The 21,345-nt window shown below is 37.9% G+C and overlaps 1 protein-coding gene and 1 pseudogene across 3 annotated transcripts; both read left to right on the top strand.

The window, feature by feature from the left end:
* The first annotated feature begins 11 nt into the window (after positions 1 to 11).
* On the top strand, positions 12 to 15,829 carry LOC149024649 (lipid phosphate phosphatase 2-like). 3 transcript variants are annotated; one of them, XM_089144866.1, is made up of 9 exons: positions 590 to 748; positions 834 to 930; positions 1,962 to 2,186; positions 2,320 to 2,407; positions 2,499 to 2,608; positions 2,731 to 2,824; positions 3,142 to 3,330; positions 3,472 to 3,531; positions 15,371 to 15,829. In XM_089144866.1, exons 2-9 carry the CDS (start codon positions 898 to 900, stop codon positions 15,559 to 15,561), a joined length of 990 nt encoding a protein of 329 aa, XP_089000992.1. In that variant the 5' UTR covers positions 590 to 748; positions 834 to 897; the 3' UTR covers positions 15,562 to 15,829. The 3 variants fall into 3 exon arrangements, with proteins under 3 accessions (XP_089000993.1, XP_089000992.1, XP_089000991.1); XM_089144867.1 differs by lacking the exons at positions 590 to 748; positions 834 to 930 and adding an exon at positions 12 to 548; XM_089144865.1 differs by having other exon boundaries at positions 590 to 930.
* Positions 15,830 to 18,777: 2,948 nt separating this feature from the next.
* Positions 18,778 to 19,505, top strand: LOC149024648 (large ribosomal subunit protein uL24z pseudogene; annotated as a pseudogene).
* The last annotated feature ends 1,840 nt before the right edge of the window (positions 19,506 to 21,345 follow it).

Here is a 21,345-nt window from a genome sequence, read left to right as displayed (position 1 = left end):
GATAATACCAACAGAATCAGATCAAACAAGACGGAATTCAAAACCGACCAAAACAAAAAGTTAAAAGTTGAAACTGTCTGACCTTTACTCTCCCAGTAGAAAGATTTTCATATCTGGTGTGGTTGATCATTGAATTCTGAAGCGTCGTTGCTGGAAAATGGCGCTTCGATAGTCTCCAAGCAATTTCGAGGTCGTTTTTCTTCCTTGTTGGTTGTTCCCACCCCCTTCTGTTGACCGGTAAGACCCTCGCCATCTGCAGACGCAATGTGCCAGATTCTTGTTCACAAAATCGTCGAAGCTGAGTTGGTTGCCAACAAATTCAAGTTTTTCTCTTAGTTTCTTCATTTTCTTAAGAAGAAGATCAAGATAACGAGTCCCTCACTCTAAGTCTCGTTATAATAAATCTTCAAAGATCTATTTTCTTGTTCTTCTTCTTCTGCTCGATTTGTTGCTTCATTTTGTCTGATTTCTTAGGGTGAAAGAAGTGGTACACAGGAAACAATCTCTTCGCCTTATCTCTGTTTTACGTTGCCGAATCTTCACAGCAGGTAAGTCCGTTCTCTGTAATTAGTCTGGTTCTTATTCCTGGTACTGGTACCAAGATGTATCTTTTTAATTTTTAAATGATGGATTCTTCTTTTTCGCTAAGAAGCATCGAGTTCTACTTGAATCTGGTTTGTTTCTTCTTATCAGCATTAGCTTATAATCTTGGTCATGGCAAGTGGCTGCAAAAGCTTTTCGTCTGATGGTTGTTGCTAACAGATGCATATTTTCTTGATTTCCTGATGTTTTCGATTGTCTGAGGAGGGATTATGCATTTTGACTTGCTACAGTTTAGCCGAAGAAGAATGGTGTTATGACCTAGTTATTCCTTGGTTGTAGGTGTCATTACATAGAATGGCTGAGATTGCTGTTGATGAATCTTGCTTGGTGCGAGGACTCGTCTTTTATTTTGATTTGTGCTTTATTTCTATTTACCTAAATCCAAGAATTTATCCTATAAAATATTATTAATAAAAATAAAGAAAAGGGAGCAAAGGTAGACTATCAACAAAACCGACACTGGGATTTATTTTAAAGTTCTTTTATATAATGGAACCATTTGTTGTAAAAGGTTCGGCTGTACCTTAATTATCAATTGTAAATTTTATTGAGAATTATGAAACTAGTGGTAAGGTTTAACCATAAACCACCATATCCAATCTCTAACGGCTTAACAAAAGCATAGCCCTTACCATGTAATACTCTGAATATAGGATTACTAGTCTGTTTAATAGTTCCATGCCAGACTGAATGCATTCATTCTTAATCTAACCCTTTTTTCTTAGTTCCACAAGGAATCAAACATCTAATTGACAAACCGAACGACTGATCTTATTTTGATTTTTAACCATGGTAATCTAGGCAGCAAGGCGACCAGACGTTGGAGCAGGTTTGGAAAACAAGGCCACTGACTTGATACCCATGCGTCTAACTAACTCCAATTTTTTACTAGGGCAAACATAACCAAAAATAATTTTAAATTTAATCAAACTAGGAATTCTTAAATCACTTAAATGAGACTCAATAAAAGAAGCATTACAAGAAGCAAAGTATAGTACCTGCTAGCCCAGCATGCTGAAAATTATATGCACTTGGCTGAACATTATCTCTGGCCTGCATCATCTTAAGACTGGTAGCATAGATGTTCCTACATTTCTATACTCCACTTAAAGAACTAGGATTGTAGAAGAAAATAAAATGAGCTGTCTCCTAGCACTGTTTCCCATGAAAAAATTATGTCCCTTTTAGTAATATTTAGTTTAACGTTGAATGTGCATAGTCATGGTCATCTTGATAAGTGTATCCTGTCATGATTTTTGTTTTATTTTAGTAATTTTCTGTTTGCTTTTACAACTTTCTCCCTGACCTTTGAAGTTGCTTGGACTATTTAACAACTATATCTTTCATTTGTCTTCTAGTTGGTGAAAATGCCAGAGGTTCAGTTGGGGGCTCACACGGTAAAATCCCATGGGATTAAAGTGGCAAGGTTGCATATGCATGATTGGATTATGCTTATACTTCTTGCGGTCATAGATGGAGTTTTGAACATTATAGAACCGTTTCACCGCTTTGTTGGGGAGGGCATGTTGACTGACCTGAGCTACCCAATGAAAAGCAACACTGTACCCTTTTGGGCTGTTCCAGTATGTAACCGATCCTGACAAATTCCCATGTTTAACAATATGCTATAAACTTTGAAAATTGATTTGTCAAGAAATTACATAAATTATATCATTGTAAAGAACGAAAAGTAACTTTCTTATTGTTTCATTACAGATGCTTGCAATAATTTTACCGTTTGTTATCATCTTGGCTTACTACTTTTGGCGAAGGGATGTGTATGATTTGCACCATGCATTATTGGGTAACTGTTGTCTCTTTTCGGACTTCACTTAAAATAGGCGTCTTACCATATTAATCTACTCTACTTAGATAACTATATTATGGAATTCCAGGCCTTCTATTTTCTGTATTATTGACTGGAGTTTTAACGGATGCAATTAAAGATGCTGTTGGTCGGCCACGGCCTGATTTCTTTTGGCGCTGTTTCCCTGATGGAGTGAAGGTCTGTCCATGTTTTCCTGATGCTAATAGTTTTCTGATTTCCCTCCTGATTTGGTGTTTGTTTATCAAAGTCGTGCATTATCTTATATTTGATGACATATTCCTTTCGTTCTGCATGTCCAGAAAATTGATAATGTTACAATGGGTGTTGTGTGTCATGGAGTTCCCAGTGTCCTAAAGGAAGGCTACAAAAGTTTTCCAAGTGGGCATACTTCGTGTAAGTGGTGCAATCAAATGAGCCTTAATGATTTTAACATTTCTTGGGGTTTATTATGTTATTATCTTGAGCAACCTAGATTACTGTATGCGTAAGTGGTGCAATTAAATGAGCCTTAATGATTTTAACATTTCTTGGGGTTTATTATGTTATTATCTTGAGCAACCTAGATTACAGCATGGACTTGGCTGCTTAGGTGTTATTTTGGAGGCTTTTTCAAGTTGTATTTCATTGCTCATTTTATTTCGAATCAGTCTTCTTGAATTTGTTTTCTGTATAAAAATATATTTTCAGAGCTATTATACAAAAATTTGCAGGGTCTTTTGCTGGTCTTGGTTTTCTTGCATGGTATTTGTCGGGGAAAATTAGGGTGTTTGATCGTAAGGGACATGTTGCAAAACTTTGCCTTCTTTTCCTTCCCTTGCTTCTGGCTGCACTAGTAGGAATATCTCGAGTTGATGATTATTGGCATCACTGGCAAGATGTGTTTGCAGGAGGTCTTCTAGGTAAGCATCTTGAGAATTGTCATGGTTGTAGTTTCTTTTCTGATCAATCATTTATTTCTTATTAGCGCAGGCTTGTTGTAAAATGCCAGCAATAACCTTCTGTTTTTCTTTTCTTTTTTTCATTTTGTATCATGTAAGCAGGTCTGGTTGTGTCTTCTTTTTGCTATCTGCAATTTTTTCCTCCCCCATATCATCCAGAAGGTGCGTACTTGCTTTTCATTTGGCTATAGAAAGCATAACTTGTTTTGCATTGCAAAATCATTTGTTACCATGGTGCTTATGCTCAATAATTTGCTAATATAGTTGGTTGGCTTAGATAAGTTCTAGTGGCCAAAGATGAAACATTTCAGCTTTGACCTAGTTTATAATGAGACAGAAAATGAAATTTGGTCTAAGCTGGTTGAAACCTGGTATTTTTGGGTTGAAACACTAAATTCGATGAGCTGGTCAAAACTCGTGCAGAGCACCATATTGGGTTGGTTGAAATTGATCAAAACTTGGTAATATTCAGTCAAGACTTTTTACATTTCCAAAATATTGTTGGAACCAAGGAAGAAAATTCGACCGAAACAGGAATTTTGACCTTGCAAAAGGCCGAATTTCTATGTTTCGGTCGAAATTCGATCGAAACTGGACACTTTTTCTGAAAATTGGAACTTCAATTTCGGGCCTCATATGGACTCAAAATGATTTGGACTCTTGTATACTACCTATTTCAAGCATAATACATACAATGGAACTAGTATTTTGTAAAAACCAAAACTATTGAAAATTTATCATTCAAGTATACTAACAAATGACTGGTTCCGACAAGTGCAAACTGTATTGCATACATGCATAGAATCAACAACATACATGGATTGTTTGGTAGAATGGTTATATATACAACAAGTCAACAAAATAAAATGACCGACTAGATCAAGTGATGGTGTTTCAAATATATTAAGCTAAAGCCTATATATCATATATACATAAAATAAAAATACATAATTTTAGAAAATAATTATTAAAATAAAAAAATGAAAAAATGGTAGCAAATAATAAAAAGATAAGTTTAACAAAACACAATTATAGATCATAATCCTAGGCTAAACATATATTAATTTCAAGGCAATACAAGATCATTTAAGGCATGAACAAAACAAAAATAAAAAAAGGGGAAGTTTGGAACTGTTGGGTGTGGCTCATGCTTCATATTCTATTGTTGCTGGAGTTTCCTTTGTAGCTGTTGTGGCTTAGGAGGTGTTTGGAGGCAAAAAATGAGCAAAAGTGGTGTTTGAAGGCAAAGGAGTATTGAAAATTAGGTGAAAATGGGATAGAAATCAACAAAAGCTAAGGAAAAACAAGTTGGAATGCTGATATGTCGAAATTTTGGTCGAAATGGTCGATATGAAACGATATGGATACATTTCGTGCCTACTACTACATTTCGTTTCGATTTGGATTTTTGTAGGCATTTCGGTCGAAATTTCGACCATTTCGATCGAATTTTCTTCCATGGTTGGAACCGTATTTGCCAAGGTTGGAGGGCTGGATGGGTGAAGGGAAATTTTGTTGGGGAAGAGGAAGGGGATCACACAATAATACTCTCACATAGTAAAGCTCAATTTTTATTTTTTTAAATTCACTACTTTTAATGTAGTAAAGTATTAACGTATTTGAGTAATCAAAACATTAGTCAAACAAGATATTTTCATTGAGAATGAATTCCAGATTTGAAAGCATGGTTGTTAAGGCAATAAGGCGGGGCAAGGTGATAGAGGGCAATGAAAACCATGGTTGTCAAGGTGACAAGGCGATAGAGGGCAATGAAAACCAAGGCAACACCAACCAAGGTGACAAGGTGACATCAGGTTGCCTTGACCCAAAAATGGGCCTAGGCGCATGGGTGGTCGCAAAGGCATGCCTAGGCGGATGCTTTGACAACTATGATGAAAACCAAGGCGACATTAGGTCGCCTTGACCCTAAGATGGACCTAGGCGGACACTTTGACAGCCGTGTTTGAAAGTTATGTATAGCACAAAATGAGATGGGAAATAGAACTAAGACCTAAAGAGATATCTTAATGGTAACTTTAGTATAAAATTATGACAATGGGGCAGATTTTTAAATTCACAGTAGGGGCAAAACTGTAGATCAGATTTGTATTAGGCTGAAGGGAAGATCTGCAAATAGGTGAGCAAGATACCTTGAAATTATGATCTCAAACAGATGGCCAGACCTAATTCACAACTTCCAAAAAAAAAAAGATCTCTAAAATTGACGTATTAATGGACGAGGGAAATGAGAAAACAATAAGAACTATAAAGTAGCACTCAAACTTCACACTGCAAGGTAGATCAATTGGATCAAACACTCACCTATCTTGATCAGACACAAGGTTTTTCCTAGTGAGAAAAATCACTTGCAAAAGCAAATATGGATTTCAATTTATGAGTGAGTTGATTAATCATCTTACATAAGTCCCTTTATACAGCCAATTTAAAGGTAAGATGGCCAGAATCTAGAGTTTCTACTCAAAAACTGAATTGAGTTTCCACCTGTAGAATGGGACAATTCATCTAGATATTCGCCAAATTTGAAGTTCGAATTGGAAGGTGAGTTTTAGGGTTTTGATGTGAGCTGCAAGGGGTATCATTTCTCCTCATGAGCAGGGGGTGCTGTGGTCAAAGTTTTAGATTTTATGGATGGCTGGATGCAAAGTTCTGTTGGATTCACAGAATTCAAAGGTAAGCAATGGAATTAGAATTATAGGATTTTATTGGAGAGAATTGGGCAAGCTTTGCATATAATATCAAGGGGGACGGAAAGGAATTTTTTTAACCTGATCTGTTTTGATGAGGAGTTGGTGTGTGGGATTTTTGGTATGGGGAAAATTGAAGACAAACTGACAAAGGGGAAGGCTAGAGTTGTGACTATAGATGATTAGAAGAAGAGAGGGATTATGAATAATTCAACTTACTAATCGAAGAACAACAAGTTTAAGGTCGATATCCTTGAATTTCCAGGAAATTCCAGCAACTATGAATAGACTAAAATGGAGATCAAACCTCGCAGCATGGGACAGTTGAAGAGTTTGAATACCTTTGGCTGAGCCCCCCCCCGGGGGGGGGCATGGGCAGCAGGGTTGGTTGGGGAATAATGTCTCTTAAACAAAGCAATACTCGAAATATCTATTTTATTCATTAAATCTTGGACTCAACTGAGCAATTACATCTATATTTCTAGCCACTGTAGCTGACATGATAAAGTAGCCTTGGAATTGGGAATCCAATCAAAAGGCGAAAGCACTAAATTCTGACCTGAACAGGGTCAGGAAAGGTAGGATTTGAACCTCAAGGTTGAAGAAGTTCTTAGGAAGGCTGTGGTGGTTAAATAAAACTAGGACTTCAGGCTGGACTAGATCACAGAAATACTAAGACTGCTAACTTTGGAGTGAAAGATAACATTCCTAAAAAGTAGGGGGTATTTGAGGGTTTCTAAGGAGAGGAGGTCGAGGGGGTTTGAAATTGAATTAGGGCCAGAAACTTGAAGGGAATGGAGAGGAAGGTTTAGTGCTATTTTTGATAGAACTGGATCTAAATCTTGAGATTAGATGAGGATTTAAGGGTAGTTGCAGTTTCAGCTTTAATGGTAGTGTAATGGAGGCCAAGAGAAGGGGACAGATGAAGGTGAGAAAGGAAAGGGTTGGGAGAAATGTAGATTGGTTCCACTTAAGTAGGAGGAGAAGCTTGGCTGCACCTTAGCTTGTCGAGGGATTAAACCACCTAGAAGCATCGACTTTGAACCTGGGGGCTCTCTCTGTAGGAACAGAAACCAGAGCAGTTGCAACAAAATATATCAAATAAGCTTTGCCCTTAATTCATCCCCTGAGGGAGCTTCAAACAAGCAGCAAAGCCCACAATTTATTAGAGGACTTTGGGAGTCGTAATGAGACTTTACAGCCTACTAACTACTAAGCTCAATAAGAAATTAGTTACCCAACCATTTAACCAACTAGAGAACCACTTAATCAGCTAACTAGAGTTTTCTTTGTGGGGCTTCAAACCACTTTGCAACTAACTAGATAGAACCCCACTAGCATGGGAACTCTTTGACAATAAGAAGTGAAAACTGTCTAAGCAGGAACCTCAAATTATGGGCCTGTTTGGTTCATGGTTGTCAAAGCGTCTGCCTAGGTGCCTAGGCGGAAGGTCAAGGCGGAAGGTCAAGGCGTCCTAGTGTCGCGTTGGTTTTCATTGCCCTCTATCCCACCTTGTCGCCTTGACAACCATGGTTTGGTTACATCAAAACTATTGAAAATAAATGATCCTGTTGCCTCTAATAATTAGAATTGAAGTAACAAACTAGTTAATTCTTCTTTTGTAGTTTTTAGGATCTGTGTAACTTGACTTTCAGAGCCAACGAGGGTTTGCCTAGTGAAACTCAATGTCACGGTTGTAAACCATGGGCCAAAACTACTTCACAGGGGTACATTGGTTTCTTAAAGAAACTTGGTATTAGTCTGGTTTCAATCATATTTCACTCATTTTTGGTATTTTACGACCAGTTTCGATCAATTTTGACACCACTTGACATATCAAGTTTTGATTGGAAAAGTACCAGGTTTCGATCTGGTTTTAGCTGAAACTTGGGAAATCTTGGTTTCCTGGCTGGTTGGAACTGTCCTTTGAAACTGAGATTTTGAACTTTGGTTAAGCTAATCTAAAAGTTCTTAAACCAAACTCTTGTTAATTCATGCTTGGACTAGTGAACCCTTGCCTGGACTCCTAACCAACACCTTGGCTCTGAGCCTCTGAGAACTATGTGGTAAACTCAAAGTATGAAGCATTGTTGGAAAATTATCTATATCATTTACCTAAAGATAAAAGAGCAAACCTGGTGCCAAAGGCTTCCGCTCAAGCAGAGTCCACTAGGGTTGGGGAGGGGGGGGGGCAACTTTCATACACATCCTTGCCCCAACAATTCTTGCTAGAAGCTGTTTAAACTTTCAATGACTTGACATCAGGCTACAATTGTGGTCCGTCGACCATTGGGCTAAGGCCTTCATAAATTTTATTTTGGTTATACATTGCTAAAAACCAGATATGTGGTAAATTTTTCATTTGTTTCGATATCTAAAATACTAGGGTAGATGATAGTGTTACCTCCCCTCTTAATTGTGGATGAAACTTAGATCCCCTCTTTGTATGCTTATGACACTTGCACCTCCTTTGACCTAGTAAACCAAATGTGGACTAAAATTTTCATTTGTTTTGGTATATCTAAATATTACGGTAAATGATAGCTACCTCCCCTCTTAGTTGGCTCAATGACACTTAAACCCCCTCTTAATATGCTAATGACACTTGCACCTCCTCTGACTTGGAAAACCAAATGTATGCTAAAATGTTTATTTGTTTTGATATTAAAATATTAGGGTACACAATAGTTACCTCCCCTCTTATTTGGCTGAATGACACTTAGAGCCCCTCTTTATATGCTAATGACACTTACACCTCCTCTGACCTGGAAAAACTGGCAATAACCTCCCTTCTATCAATTTTCTCTGTTAAGTGTTACCAAATGTCATGCCCATCTTCTTCAAAGGGATCTTTGCTAAAATTGTAATATTTTGAACACTTATCCCCAAATCTCTCAACATTGATGGGAATTGGGTCATCATCTGAGGATGAAGAAGAGAAAGAGGTTGTGCTCATAAATTGATGCCAAAACGACAAATAATCAAGGCCAAACAGAAGAATGATTGAAAATGGAGAACTTTGTCTCTCAAAAGTTTCTTTAGAAACAACAATATTCGGTTGCTTTCAAAAGACGTAGAAAACACGACTTTATAGTGCCAAAAAACCCTAAAATGAATTTTTTTTCCCGAAAATACCACTGAAAACAGTAAAATGCCCAAAACGCCTTCTAAACAGTCCTGAAACTAAAAAAAACAACGTCCATCCCTGCAAAGCTGTGAATCCTTTACACTAGCTCATTTCGGATCAACATGACGAATTTCATCCCATTCTGAGTCTGAGACCCTTAGTTACCCCATATGCATTAGAAATCAATAACATCTCTGTTCTTGGGTCATCGTCTCCATTTATAGGATACCAAAAGACAAGAATTGAAATGAGACAATTTGAATAATAGAATTGGCCCATCCTATTGCCATCCCTTGCTTTATTCTTCTGAAACCTTATTGTCATCTCACAACCCTTCTTTGAGATAAAATGCAAGATATGAGTTAAGATGGAAATCATAGTTTGTACAACCCTTAGAAAGCCAGAAATGAGTTAATAGCCCTATGCTGTTCTTGGGTCATTGTTTTCTTTAGCCTTTCTACTTGAAGTATTTTGACACCCCCCCCCCCCACCACAAATAATTTTTTTTTACTCAATAGAGATCAAACCAAGTTTTCTTTTCATGGTCTACTTGAAGATTACGTTGCTGCCAAAGAGGCTTCTAGTGTTGGTTTTTGGATTGCAAGGGACAAGATTGGTTTTGGCCCATTTGTTTGCATGGTTTCAATTTGATGAGATGTTGGAGATTATTTGGTTAGTAACCATAATAGCTACTTCAACATTGATCTTAGAGTTCGAGGACTTTAAGTTCTAGTATTCAGAGCTTAACTTTTCTTGTTTTTGTTTTCTTGATTGCTTTCAGTTTCTTGATGAGCTTTATAAATCGAGGTGGTAATGAAAATTGTTGCCCATAAGCCATAACTTATGCCAATCTTGCTCAACATCTCTGCCAAGGTTCAAGATTTCGCTCTCGAAGGCAATCTCCTCCTTGAGAAAAAGGGAGATCTCGCTTGAGATCTCGTTTGAGATCTGGTATTTTTCTTGGGCCAAATCAAGTAATTCGAGGCCCATCTCGTGGGGTTTTAAGGGTCATGTTGGGCTCAAAGTTGGTATTTAGCCTATTTTCAGCCTTCTAAACACACTGCTGGCCTTAGATTTGTGAGAAGACAACCCTAAGTATGAGTTTTAACCTAACCGTAAGTTTGAAATTGAAGTGTTGCAGAATGAACGCTATTTCTAACAGAAAACGATCTAAAGAGCAAAGAGACGAAAAAGAATGAGTCAATTTCATAATATTTTATACAAAAAAAAACTTTTTAGAAGAAAGAACTAGCATGTCTTGCAAGGTTATAAAATATGAAATATAAAACCATTAAGACATATAAATGATAAGCAAGTGATGAGATCCATCAAATCAAAGAACTTAAGTACCAGTAGAATTCCATCCATATAAGTACAATAGAACATTACATTGTCGACTCTAGATAATACAATAATGTGACCGTCATAATTTCAATATAAATCATAAATTCATAACAAAAGTGTGGGGTATGCCTTATGCGTGACATTCTGTTGACGGTGACCTTCTCCTTGACATTCTGTAGAGACCTTATATCATTTTGGGCCTCAGGATTTCCTTTGTAGTTTGGGCTTAGGCTCATGAATAGTTGTTGTGGCCTTGGTTGAAGAACTTCTTCAAATGGCCTTGTTTGAGACTTTGATCTTTCTTTCTTGATGTGCTAAACCTTGCTACAGGTCAAGATCTGGCAGCAATCCAATAAAAATCTGGTAGAAAATGAGGTTTGTATGTTGTTGGTGAGAATGCGAGATAGGTTGAGATCTTGACCTGTCTCGCACGAAGTCTGGTTTTTAAAACATGGGGTCAGTTAAGGGCATTTTGGGGTTTTAAAAAGATCTCAACAGAAAATGTACTACTTAACTGGGAAAATTGACAGTGAGGTCCTTACTGTGATGTTTCTAACTGCAATGGTGAGTGTGTTGTTGGCATGTTAAGAGGGGGTCCAAGTGTTATTCAGCCAACTAAGAGGGGGTAACTGTCATTTATCTAAAATATTATTTTAATTTAGGGCAATGTTGACACCATTCACGTACACCAAGCAAGTTCTTAGTGGAACATAAGCTCTCTAATTGTAAATCAGAGTTCAGCAATAATTTACTTGTTGGGAAGCTTTTTTCGGGCTCTATCTATCTAATATATAAAAGTTTCACGAAGATTTAAAATAATTTGACCAGTCAAATTTCTTAGAGATGAACATATTTATATGCTATATGCTAGAGTATGACAAGTGTAGTTTTTTTTTTAATGAATATCTTGCATTAATATAATGCGTTAATATTTATTTAGTGTATAATTAGAGAATTGTATAGTTTCTACCATGCTATTTGCGCCAAATAAAATGGTTATATTAAAAAATGAGTACCAGAATGCTTTATTCATCATGACAATGCCTGACAGCTGTCTACTGCTGAGGCATTTTGGCAGACCTTTAAGTGCCATGGTTGCCTTGTCGCCTTGATAACTATGATATAGATAATACTAAGAACGGGCAAGACCTTTGAATTTTTTCATAACTAAGTAAGATAGTTTGAGTGGCATTAAAAATACCATTTCCCTAAATAATCAAAGCTTAGTATATTAATATCGAAATACATGCATTAATATACAATTTGGTCCCCGGAAAATGGGAATACGTTTGGACCTTTGCATAGGAGACAGTATCAAAATATGTAATGTTACTACATATTTATGGAAGATTGATTTATACACTTCCCCGTGTGAAAACTGTTAGGGCGCTGGGATCATGCTGCATAAAGGAGAGAGAGTGAACCGACTGCTGATTGGTGGGTTATAAAAGGGGGGAAAGATCTGAGGAAAGGCATGGAATGTTTTATGCCAAGTGTTTGGGCAGCCTTTGGCTGAGGGGCAGCATTGTATGCTGTGGGGGTGACTGGTACCATCGAAACCAGACTGGCCAAACCTTACCAGGGGTATTTTGGTCATTTTCTTATTTTTCTTTGATTCTTATTTTAGTCCAGTAAATTTAGTTTAATTTTTGTAAGTCCATATCTAACTTTATTTCTTTGATTGAGTTAGAATTGAGAGGCCTAGTTGGAGTTGGAGTCCCAATTGAAATATATTTTAAATTAAGATTCTTTTTGGATAATTAGTTTTTATTTTCTAACATGATTTTTTTTCTTCTATTTTTGGTTGTTATTTATTGAGTTGTAAAGGGGATCCTAGTCTATAAATGATCCCTAGTTGAGTCAAGATCGGTTTCCTTATTTTAGTCTAAGTCTTTTCCCACCGATTGTAAGGCTATATATACCCCACCCTACCTTATTGTAAAGGGATATTGAATTGAATATGATAGGACCTGGAATAAGGCCATGTGCAGGGGAGAGAGAAAGAGAGATAGGCGACAACTGGGGGTATAAATTGGGGGAAGTTGAGTGGAGGGGTTGGCATTTTTTTAGTGTGAGTTAGGGCAGCCTCAAGCTGAGGACACCATTGGGTGTGGGGGGTGACTGGCACCATTAATATCAGAAAATCTTGTGTAATTTCTCTGTTTTGTTAGTGAATTCCATAGTGAGTTGAGGGATCTTATCAAATTGGTATCAGGGAACCAAAACAACACACTTAATAGAAGATCGAAAGATCAGATTAGGAGAATTTACCTGTTGCCTTCAATTTCAGTAGCTCTCCCCTGAATTTGCAGCAGTAGAAACCTACATTCTTCCCTTCTGTTTCCCTATCCCCAGAGCTAAGCTCTCTCTTCCTTTAGTCACCAATTCCTTTCCTTCCACCCCCCCCTCCCCACTCCAATTCTTACTCCAAATGAAAACCTAACTAACTTGCACTTTACACGTAGGCCATATTGTTGCTCCTTTCCACATAGGCCTAGATGATTCAGCCCTCTCCATGTTCATGTGCAGTTTGGTACATGTATACAGCTTCGAAACTAGGGGCTTATCAATACTTCCCCCCAACAGTTTCACCTTGTTCTCAAGGTGAAATTCAGGAAACTGATGATGCACTTCAGCAAAGGTCTCCCAAGTGTGTTTGCAAGGAGGTAAGTCTTTTCCACTTAATCATCACTTCCAAGTTTCCTTGCTGTGAGTAGCGAATGGCCAGCAGTTCCCAGTCTTTTCACTTGAGCAGCAAGCTTACCACAAATTCAAGTAAGTCAAGACACCCCACCCCATCTCCTACAGTTGCAGCCGTTCCCCTTCCCCACCCCTAGCCACCGAAGCCTTCTTCCCCGTCTCCTTCCCAGCAATACCAGCTCCTAGCCTCACTAGGATTCCCTCAATCCCAGCCCCAAAACCTATCATTCTACCCTTTCTAGAATTGCCTAAGCCTGTAGAACCCAGTCCAAATCTTAAAATTTCCAAAGCAGCCCTAAGCCTGTAGAACTCAGAATCTATGCACTTCATCTGCTTCCTTGAGGAAAGTTGCAGAAGTTTTAAATTCCAGAAAACCCTAAACCTTTCCAACCTTAACCCTTCTTTCTCTGAAACAGTTTCTGACTTTCAGATTAATAGTACTACTGATTCTGAATTGCAGGAACAGCAACCTTATCCCCCTCCCCAACCCTTAGCCGAAACCTGAAAACTCAAATTTCAAAATTTAAACTTGAAATCCAACAAAATCCAGATCTGTTTACCTATTCCAGCAGGTTCTTAGACCCCTAAACCCATCATCCAAAGACTCCAGAGTCCTCAGTTAAGTGCTGGAACCTAGTTAGAAGATCCTGAAATCTAACCCAAAACCTAGTGTTACATTATCGGCCCGCCCTTCCCCCTCCTACTTCTTGCAGCAGATCTGAAAACCAGAAAAGTAAAAGAAAAAGAAAGCAAAGAGAGAAGAAAGAAAAGAAAAGAAAAGAAAAGAAAAGAAAAGAAAGAAGAAAGAAAGGATCAAGAGAGTGCCCAAGAATTCACCAAGATCCCAAGAAACCTTCCCAAGAACACTCTAACAGCCCATCTCTTTATCCATCCCTTAACCATCCAATAGGGGTTTGTTAAAACCCAAAATATCCCAAACCCAACCCATACCAAATTTGCCCATCCCGAACTATTATCCATATAGACCCTAATTCACCCTATTCCTTTTCCTTCCAACCTTAGGTCATCCCATACCTCTCAACAAAACCTTAAACCCATTGCACATTCACCTGTTAACCAAATTCTACAGCCCATAAAATTTTGTTAACCCCAATCTTTACTCAAAACCTTAATTTTCCCATCCTTAACCATCTGGTCTAAGTTTGTTAAAATCTCCCATTCCCAGATTTGTTAATTACTTTGCTGGTTCACAAGATGAAGATTCTGAGCAAACCCTTATTCTAGGGAAACCAGCACAAAACCCTAACCCTAGAGTCATGGTTACATCACTGACTCTATAATTACTCGGACCAAGTTTGGTCATTTTTTATACTGACTTAGTTTACATAACTGATGACTAGGTTTTGCAAGTTTTTGACTTGACTCGACTCGGGTGACTCACTTGAGTATAAAGTATAAACCTGGCTTTTCTACCTTGTTTTAAGTAACAGAAGAATTAGCATGCTTGGTTCCATTCAATTTACAGTGAAGCATTTGACTGTTTGAAGATGAAAAACATGGTTTTTATCAGATGGCTGGTTTTTTGAGTAATGTGCTGCAGGCCCTTATAGCTACTCTGGTGATTGAGCAGAACCTAGGTTCACTGGTTGCGGCTAATTGGGACATGCTTTTTTATAATTGAGATTTTCCATTTTTTGCTCCTGTGAGGTGGCATGTTTAAATTGGTGGGTTCCACTGGTGAACTACTTATAGAAACTTAGAATGAGTCCTGTGGAGGTAGTCTTCTACTCTTTTTTATGTTCTTTGACTTGAGATGGGCCAAATTAGTGTCATTGGTCTTTCATTGACATGCCAGAAAGTCGTCTTGCTTATCCCTAGTTCGTTTTTATTTACATGCTTGGGGGTTCATTTTTCCTTGTGATCAAACTAGATTTTTTGTTGGGTCCACACACATTAGAATTCATGATCGTTCCTAAACAAAAGATTGCTTTTGGTGTTATTTTGCTTCTGGTCCATTTGTTGAGGGGTGTTTTCGGATGTGAGCTGCTAACGGTAGCTTTGCTCCCTGTTGAACTGAGAAAGTTTGAAACTAATAGTAAATAGTCCTACTATTTTTAGTGCAGTTTATGAAAATAAATTTCTTACTGCTCTATCGAACTTGCAGGATGGGGACCTTTTGCATATTTTGATATGTTGGCTAATTCTGCCCCGAATGATGATTCTTCATCCAACAGAAACAATTGTCTTGGTGTTAACTGTCTTGGAGTACGACAGTCTGAGATGGAGACTGTTTACATGCAATCTGATAGTACAAATCCAATGCTGGACAGCTTGGAATCTGGAAGAAGACTTTAATCTTGATTTGGTAACGTGATGCTGTGTACCCTTCCATTTTGTAGAAAGTTCGAATCTCACACTTGCATCTTTGTAAACATCGAATGTGTAGTACTGTGGCTCTACTAGTGCTTCTGCAGACATTTTATTTGGGTAATCTGTTTCAGATGTTAACTAGTTTCAAACGTGTCCAGAAGATTTGTAGGGATGAGGATTTATTCATTTGACTAATGAGTAGATGGTAAATTTGTAGTGGGTATACCAGAAATTCATCTATATTTGTTTTTCTTTCTTTCTTTCTTTCTTCTGAGGTATGAATTCATCTAGACGGTGATATGGGGAATCGAGTGGATGAAACAACTAAACCAGAAAGGGAGAGAAAACTGTAGAATGAATGGTATCCAGAGCTTAAATTAATGATAGGTTCTAGTCGCCCTAGACCCAACACTTTTAACAGGGAAATACTTTTCTGGGTTATTAGGCTCCAAATTGAGAGAGAAAATTTTCTGGAAGTCTGGATTCGTTATCACATGGTAGAGATTGTATTGCCTTCGCATCTCACTATGATACATTGATACATTTACAGAGTAAGAATTACTTCTAAGAAATAGATTTCTCACAAACCCCAAAAACTAATCAGGGGTAGTAGGAGCTGACGAATCCTTTAAGAATCTAAGTCTTGATGGACCAAGTTTTACCTCTCATATGTTATTGACTTGGTATTGGGATTGACCGCTAGCAAAATTGATGCGTATCTCATAATACAGAGCGATCAGACATCAATCCCTCAAAATCTCAACCAATGTATATGACTTGGTCGAACCATAAAATTTAAAGTAAACCGGTTAGTAAACCATTTTGGGGGGGGGGGGGGGGGGCCCCCCCCCCCCCCCCCCCCGCCCGCCCCCCCCCCCCCCCCCCCCCCCCCCCCCCCCCCCCCCCCCCCCCCCGGGGGCCGCCCCCCCCCCCCCCCCCCCCCCCCCGCGGGGGGGGGGGGGGGGGGGGGCCCCCGGGGGGGTGGGGGAGGTTGTTGGGGCCCCACCCCCCCCCCAAAAAAGGGGGTTGTGGGGGGGGGGGCCCCCCCCCCCCCCCGGGGGGTTTGTGGTGAAATGGAGCCTTTAAGCCCTTTGTGTCTCGTGTGTTTATCCTCGAGTGACTTAGGCTTTTTGGTATCAATTCTCATTCTCTATTATGTCTATTTAAAAGAAATAAGTACAAGAATTCATTATTGGTCAAGAATGAAAAATGGTTTGGTGAATTTTATTGAAAATAAATTATGAAATGAAAAATAAGTTTGATGTCTTTTAAAAAAGTTAGAACTTGCTAGTATGCAAATGAAAAAGAGTTTTTTTTTTAAAATTTTTTTTTTTTTTTTTTCCCTCCTCTTTTTTTTAGTTTTTAAGTAGCTTGTCTAATGAAGAGAATGAAATTTTCAGCATAATCCATAATCGACAAAAAGTCTATTGTGGATTTTGGAAGATTTTGTTTATTTATTATTATTTTAAATAAAAATAAAACTGATAATAGATGCCAAACTATCTAAAGTAATGAAAAAAATCTCATAATTGAGAATGATAATTGATACAAAAAAGAGCATTAGTTATCCATACATTATTTCATTGCTCTTTTGCATTTCATTTTGGAAAGCTTCTGCACTTTGGTTGATACACCAGAAATCCATGGGAGTTCAATTAAGGAATGGATTGGTTTCATTGAATCAAAGTTTGCGTCCTCAAGTACTCTAGAGACTGTCAAGAAGTGCCCCCGACCGCGTATGGCATTATGTCCTACTTCTCAAGACTATTTCATGGAATTTAGTCCTTGCCGTTAAGCCATTGTCAATTGTGCTATCGTATACCGTTTTACCGCATAGTATGTTAATATGTTTCGGTTCGTTTCAAATTTGGTACATTATGTACCGAAAATGTTTATTGGAATTGCAACCTTACTTGCTGTTGTGACAGTTTCTTTAGTTTCAATATGTATTGAATTACCATATATAGAAACCGTATCATATACCAAATTACTGTACCGAATGACACCCTTAATCTAGGTTGGGTTGGTCCCAATTTACAACTCAATCCATCTTGACATTATTCTTGAAAATACAAATCTAGTGTAGATGAGCTGAAAACTGTATTTCAACTACAAAATTTTATTTCTTACCAACAAAAAGAAAGAATGTTTCCGGCCACCACTTTGGTCTCTTACTAGATTTTGTAGTTGTTGGTTCTTGGGAATGAAAAAAAGTTTTAGGGAAATGGCAAGAAGGTGAAAGAAAAGGGATGTCAATACGTTAACTTATTGTGGTAATATTACAAATTATAAGATTAGAAGAATGGGTTTTTTCATCTCGAAATAATATCGTTTGCAATATAAAGGTACGAACAAATTGTTGGTTTTTCTCGTATTGATTTTATACCGAAACTGTATTGAACAATTTTTAAAAATACTATTTTTATACTGTACTGCATAAAGTTGGTATAGTATGTTTCTGTATGAGGTTTTGAAATTTACAAGGGGAGTCCCAAATACCATACCAAAGTACTTGCTACCGTTACTTAGTTTGACACCCTTACTTGCTGAGAGATTATGGTGCATGTTTCTTCACGGTTTCAAATGTGGCGAGTACAACAAATAATATGAATCATTTATCTTCATGACCTAATCATCATTGCGTGTATGTAGATGCGTCATGGGATAAGTCTTCTCATCTTGGAGCTAGAGGATTTATCTTTTGTGATCAAATTCAGCGGCACGGTTAGTTGTGTGTACGAGTTCTTTGAACACAGTATTGAGCTTGAAGCCATTAGAGATGCACTCATATTAATGAAGATATTATGACTGCACTTGATTATTCACCTTTTAAAAATTCATTTACATAACATGAGGGCAAGAGTTTGAATTTATTTGAAACCAGTGAAGTCCCATATATGGAATTGTTACCCCTAAAATAGAAGGAAAGAAAAGGAAAAAGAAAAAAAAAATCTACCACTTGCTAAAAAAATATTTCAGTTTCAAGCTCACTGAGTACCGGCCTGTTGGGCCTTGGACTAGACCAGGTTTAACTGGTTCAAGCATCAGCCGTTTGAAAAGAAAGTAGCAAATAGCAATATTGAAATACTAAAGGGGTATTTTGGACAAAACTCCCAAAACCCTAACTCGCATCATGCTCAGTGATTTTTTATTTTTTTTTTTATAGTTTTTTGGGTGAATATCCACGCCTCAATATATGTTCTCGATCAACTAGGGTTTCGAGAGAGAGTGTGAGAGAGAGCCTCGTCGCTGCGTCTTGGTGTGTTCCTCCGTTTGCCGTAGAGAAGAGAAGGAAATCAGCCATGAAGTACAATCCGAGAGTCTCTAGCTCCAGGCGCAAGTGCCGAAAGGCACACTTCACCGCCCCTTCTAGCGTCCGCCGGGTGCTGATGAGCGCTCCTCTCTCATCGGACCTGAGGAACAAGTATAACGTGAGGTCCGTTCCGGTGAGAAAGGACGACGAGGTGCAGGTTGTGAGGGGAACCTACAGAGGCAGAGAAGGTAAGGTGGTTCAGGTCTACCGTCGCAAATGGGTCATTCATGTAGAGCGTATCACTAGGGAGAAAGTTAACGGATCCACCGTTAATGTTGGAATTAACCCTTCTAAGGTGATCGTCACCAAGCTCAAGCTTGATAAGGATCGCAAGGCTCTTCTCGATCGCAAGGCCAAGGGCCGCGCCGCCGACAAAGCCAAGGGGAAGTTCACCGCTGAAGATGTTGCCGCCGGCGCTGCACCTTCTCTCCAAGAGATCGATTAGATTGCTCCGACTCGTGGTTTACTTTTCTCATCGTTTTTTAAGATTTTTGTTGAAAAGAACGCTTTTAGTGATCTGTGGTCTAGGAAATAGTGTAATGGTTTTGATCTTTTCAATTTTGGGAGCACGAATGCTTATAGTTCACCATAATTCGGATTTTGATGATTATTAATATCTTATTGCGTTTTTACTACTTGCGAGAATGGAATGGTTTCATTGTGTTCATGTCAAGTACTGGATAACATTTTTCATTAGCATTTTAACTAAACTATTCACTAAGTCTTAACTTTTGCATATGTTTGTTTCTTTTGCTTATAAATGACATGGGTAACTCCATTTTTGTGGTTTTAATTTATTGTAGTGAAGCTACAAGACCATGTCTTGGAAATGTTACAAGGCGGCAGTAGAGGTCAGAATTTTTTAACATGAACTAAAGGATTGAATGCTATACTTCTGTGGCCTATCAATTAGAAGTTCTGTGAATGTAACTAATGTGAAATGGTTTGGTGTTTTGTATTATTGACTTAGTTAGAACGTATCATTTGCCTAATGTATTTTTCAATTAGTTATAATGATTCTGTCGTAGTTGGATAGAGAACCTGATTATATTTGTAAGATTAGATCTGTGGCTGATCGTCTGGAAATGCTGCCATAATTTTAGGGTTTATGCTTCAGATCATTAAATCTATTCAGGGAAAAGAAGCACCAAAATACCATGGTGATTCTTTTGCATGCTCCTTATGAATCATGCTCTGTGCGCGTCTCCGCATCCCCCTTACAAATCATTTTTTAGGTGTCTCTGCGTGTGGCTGTTCATTAGAAAACCCCTATTGTATGGTTTGAATGTTTCCTCCCACGTTCCACAAGGACATTGTATTATATTATATATTGTTCCTAGGCTGGCATGAGAAATCATCTATTTCCATCTGTTATGAAACCTTATAAATTGGACTAGGTTTCTTGGGATAAGGCTTCTTGTTATTACTGCTGTTGTACGTAAGCTTAGAAAATGGACTAGTGTAGATTGAAGAGCACACCTTATAGGAGCCAGAAATATTATATTCTAAGATTTTTCTTGTGAGCACCTTCCTGTTTGATCTTCAATCTTCAAGACTCTTAGATTGGGTTGATTAGATGTGTACCTATTACATTCACATGCATGTTCTACCATAGGTACACACATCTGACTGGGGCTTGCATAAATCCTTGATTATTAATTTGAATTTGCCTCTGATCTCAACTTGCTCTTCCAAGAGAATTCATGTGCAGAAGCTAATGATGTTTTGAGGAGTTGATTTCTGTTGGTATATGGTTCATTTGAGCTTTTTTATTTGTAAGATATCTATGTCACTAATGATAATTTATCTTGGGAAATCTTTTTGATTCCATGATGGGAGTTTGTTAGTTACTGTTAGTAGGTGACTTTCTTAGTTTCCACTCCATTCTTTGTCATGCAGACTTGGTGTATGCAGGGCCATGTGGAGAACCCTGATCGTCCTGTTCTGATGTTGGCTGTATATTTATTGTGAGCATACTTGCAATCATATAGGATTTCTGTCTGTGTCATAGACTATGAATCTATGATGGTACTCAACCTGGATTGTGTTCACTGTATTTCTAGAAATGATCGAATGCCATATAGCTTATGTCACTTGATAAATAGGGCTAGATATTTGTCTTTTAAGTAATATATTATCTATTAGGAAAAATCAGTATATTGCAACTTCTTATCTCTGTCTGAGGAATGATTCCATGTATATTATAGTTATTATAATTAATCAATATTGAAGGCTGTGAATTTTTGGTGTAGTGTTATCATTTTCTTTAAAAAAAAGTTTGCCCTTTATGCTTTGATCATAGAAATCTCGAGGTTGGATTAGGTAGAAGTGTTGGCATTTGTTATGTTGGTAGAATCTTCAAATGAGGAAGGCACAGGATGTTTGTGTTTGTTAGTGAAAGGATCATTTGTGCTTCTACTTACCAATTGAAGTTTAATATTTTAATAGAAAAGTGA

Source organism: Hakea prostrata, chromosome 2, assembly GCF_041222555.1.
Source record: "Hakea prostrata isolate BN-2017 chromosome 2, UWA_Hpros_2, whole genome shotgun sequence".
In the NCBI taxonomy this organism is placed as follows: domain Eukaryota; kingdom Viridiplantae; phylum Streptophyta; class Magnoliopsida; order Proteales; family Proteaceae; genus Hakea; species Hakea prostrata.
This window is presented reverse-complemented; position numbering and strand designations above follow the sequence as displayed.